Below are 3,349 nucleotides of genomic sequence, written 5' to 3' on the forward strand. Positions count from 1 at the left end.
AACACAAACCTCGACAAGGTAAGAAGTCCTATCATATTTCAAGGCTTTTTCTGATTTAGATATTTATCAAAGCATTGTACGTTTGTCATGACATGCAAATTTGACAAAAAATGTGTGAAAATAACAATTTGGTATGCTGCTAAACATGATGTACACGTATGTGTACATAGGGACTTAGGTTGGTCAAAAATGCTAATATGTTAGCAAAAATGTGCACGAGTAAAATAGCTTATAGCTAACTCTGGTGCAGCTAAAAAGCTGTACATTGTCCCAATGAAATAAATAACAATTAAATAACTAAATACATACATAAATACATAAATTAGTTGGGTTAAAAATGTTAATATGCTAGTAAAAATGTGCCTTGCTATAGCTAATAGCTAGAGTTGTTTATAGCTATCTCTGGTGCAGTTGAAAAGCTGTCCCAGTGAAATAAATAACAAAGAAATACATACATATATAAATGACATTGGTTTGTATTTGATTTTTTCATGTTTTTATTTCCAGAGCGTTTTTCTGTGCAAACAGCATTGGAGCAATTTTGGCTAAATGATGGAGACAACTCAGATTTGGAAGACTTGTCTGACAACGATGATCCCATCCTGGATGCCAATTACCAACCCCGAACACAGGAGCGAAGCAGCAGTGAGGATGAGGATGACAGTAGTGATGATGAGGACCCCATTCCTCAGCCCACTGAGCACAGCAGAGGACGTAAACGTCTCCGTGGTGCAAATAATGGTTAGCCAAGACCCAGTGGATATTTGTTTATTTTAGGCAGGGCCTAAGGGCTAGGTGAAGGATAGGAAGCAAAATGCTTATTTACAACACTTGTTGACAGGTTCAGGGACAGGGACAGATACAGGTTCATCCCGCACTCCCAGACGGCGCCGTCAAACTCAGCAGATTGAGGCTGATAACTCAGATGATGACTCGGAAGAGACAACACCAGGACCAAGCACTCAGGGACAGCCCAATAAAGGTAATTGTTATTATTTTTGCATGCCTTGAGGGTAAATCTTCAAATTTCATATAAACGTCCACTCAGATTCAACTAGGTTATGCACCAATACACCTCAGTGAATTGCTTGCATGGGTAAAAATATGTAACTTACTTTGCAATAACTACTATTTTTATTCTGATTCTGGTTGTGCAGGACGTGGGTTGAGCTGGAAGGCTACTCCATTGACGCCAGACCTTGCCCAGTTTGAGCATAAGGACGAAACTGAGCTTGACAGAGATGGCTGGACCCCACTAAACTATTTTGAACAGTATATAGATAGAGATTTGATGAAAATGATTTCAGATTGCTCTAATGCTATGTCATTGTGTAGGAGTGGGGACCCACTCAACACCTCTGTAGATGAGGTTTACCACTTTTTTGGTGCCTGTATTCTGATGTCCTGCATCCGATACCCAACAATCAGGATGTACTGGTCCCAAGCCTTGAGAATCACTGCCATCACTGACAGATTCACGCGCGACAGATTCTTCAGACTGAGGGGATCAATAAAAGTGCTAATCGATGATGATGTGCCAGAAGATCTGAGGAAGAGGGACAAATTCTGGAAGGTGAGGCCTTTTCTGGATCGGATTCTGCAAGGCTGCAAGTCTCAGAATCGACCTGAATGCGCATCTATTGATGAGCAGATGATTCCTTTCACAGGAGCCTGTCCATGCAGACAATATCTGCCAATGAAGCCAAACCCAGTTGGCATCAAGAACTTCGTTTGTGCTACAGCAGATGGCATTGTGCTGGACTTTGATCTGTATCAAGGTACAGGTGCACTGCTTGAGCAGGTCGAAGAAGAGGTGGGCCTGGGGTTGGGAGGCTTAGTCTTGGCTCGTCTGTGTCAAACTCTGCATCGTGGCACAAAAGTGTATTGTGACCGGTTCTTCACAAGCATCCGAGGTGTGGAACAAATGATGAAGAAGGAGATGTACATTACTGGTACAATAATGAAGAACAGACTCGCTGGCGCGAAGGAGAAGCTACCCTCTGACAAAACCATGAAAAACACAGGAAGAGGTACCTCATCAGAACTTTCCACTGAAGACGGAAAGTTGTGTGTAGTGAAGTGGTATGACAACAAACCAGTATTGATGATGTCTGTTGTTCATGGCACAGAGCCTGAAGACACCTGCCAGCGCTGGGACAAGAAATTGAAACAGTATGTGACTGTCTCGCGACCAAGCATTGTCCGTGAGTACAACCTCAAGATGGGTCGAGTGGATTTGATCGATAGAATGATTAGCTACTATCGCATGAGCGCCCGTACTAAGAAGTGGACGATGCGGATGCTAATGCACTTCACAGATCTGGCTTTAGGTAACAGCTGGCTACTCTACCGCAAAGACCTCGCAATATGTGCTGCACCAAAGAAGAGCATCATGCAGTTCCTTGAGTTCCGTACAGAAATTGCTACGACCCTCTTGGCCCAGCATCACGGTCAAGGAAGCCATGCAGACCTCTCTGAACAGTCAGAGGAAGAAGACAACTCAAATGAAGGGAACAAACGTCCTGTGACGGCAGTGCCCCATGTCTCGGTCCGCAGGAGGGCGAATGCCCATCTCCCAGAGATGATCAGCCTGAAGAACGCGGCGCGCTGCAGGGTAGCAGGCTGCACTGGAAGAACCCGAGTGCGTTGTGTGACCTGCAAAGTGTTCTTGTGCTTGCAAGGCGATCGCAACTGTTACACAGCCTTTCACACATAGACACACATACACTGCAGCACAACACACACACACACACACACACACACACACACACACACACACACACACACACACACACACACACACACACACACACACACACACACACACACACACACACACACACACACTGCTGCAATGCAAAATTTCACATAACACATACTGTAACTGTGACTCTCCAAAGGGGGCAAAAATGTTTTGTTTTTCTTCATTTTGTTGTGTTTTTTCACAATGATGTTCAAAACACATACAATAGTTGAAAGTTGGAAAAACTGCTGTGTTCAAGGTTGAAATAAAATAGTTTTTCACTCTATTACAAAAAGGTGACTTTAATGTGTTTTATGGGAATTCAGACCGAGTGTCCACATATCCTCCTGGGACCCAGCCCATAGACTTGTGTCCTCTATAGTGGACATTTAGTTAATGTGAATAATTCTTTATTTTTTTGAGCTACTCTATGAATACCCGTTGTCTTCTAAAGAGGACATCCTGGGCTTTCCATTGATATACAACATCATTGGTTTGGTGGCAGGGAACCACCGCTTTCTTCCTCTTCAAAATGGCTGCCATAGGCACAGCCACATTTTATGGAAAGAGGAAAGGTAAGTCAAATTTCATCTATTTGTTGTAATT

At 43.4% G+C, this 3,349-nt stretch overlaps 1 protein-coding gene across 1 annotated transcript; it reads left to right on the forward strand.

Moving 5' to 3' along the window:
* Positions 1-909: 909 nt before the first annotated feature.
* Positions 910-2,716, forward strand: LOC134879610 (piggyBac transposable element-derived protein 3-like). The gene is made up of 2 exons (XM_063906145.1): positions 910-982; positions 1,158-2,716. Exon 2 carries the CDS (start codon positions 1,292-1,294, stop codon positions 2,714-2,716), a length of 1,425 nt encoding a protein of 474 aa, XP_063762215.1. The 5' UTR covers positions 910-982; positions 1,158-1,291.
* Positions 2,717-3,349: the final 633 nt, after the last annotated feature.

This window comes from Eleginops maclovinus, chromosome 2, assembly GCF_036324505.1.
Source record: "Eleginops maclovinus isolate JMC-PN-2008 ecotype Puerto Natales chromosome 2, JC_Emac_rtc_rv5, whole genome shotgun sequence".
Taxonomy (NCBI): Eukaryota; Metazoa; Chordata; class Actinopteri; order Perciformes; family Eleginopidae; genus Eleginops; species Eleginops maclovinus.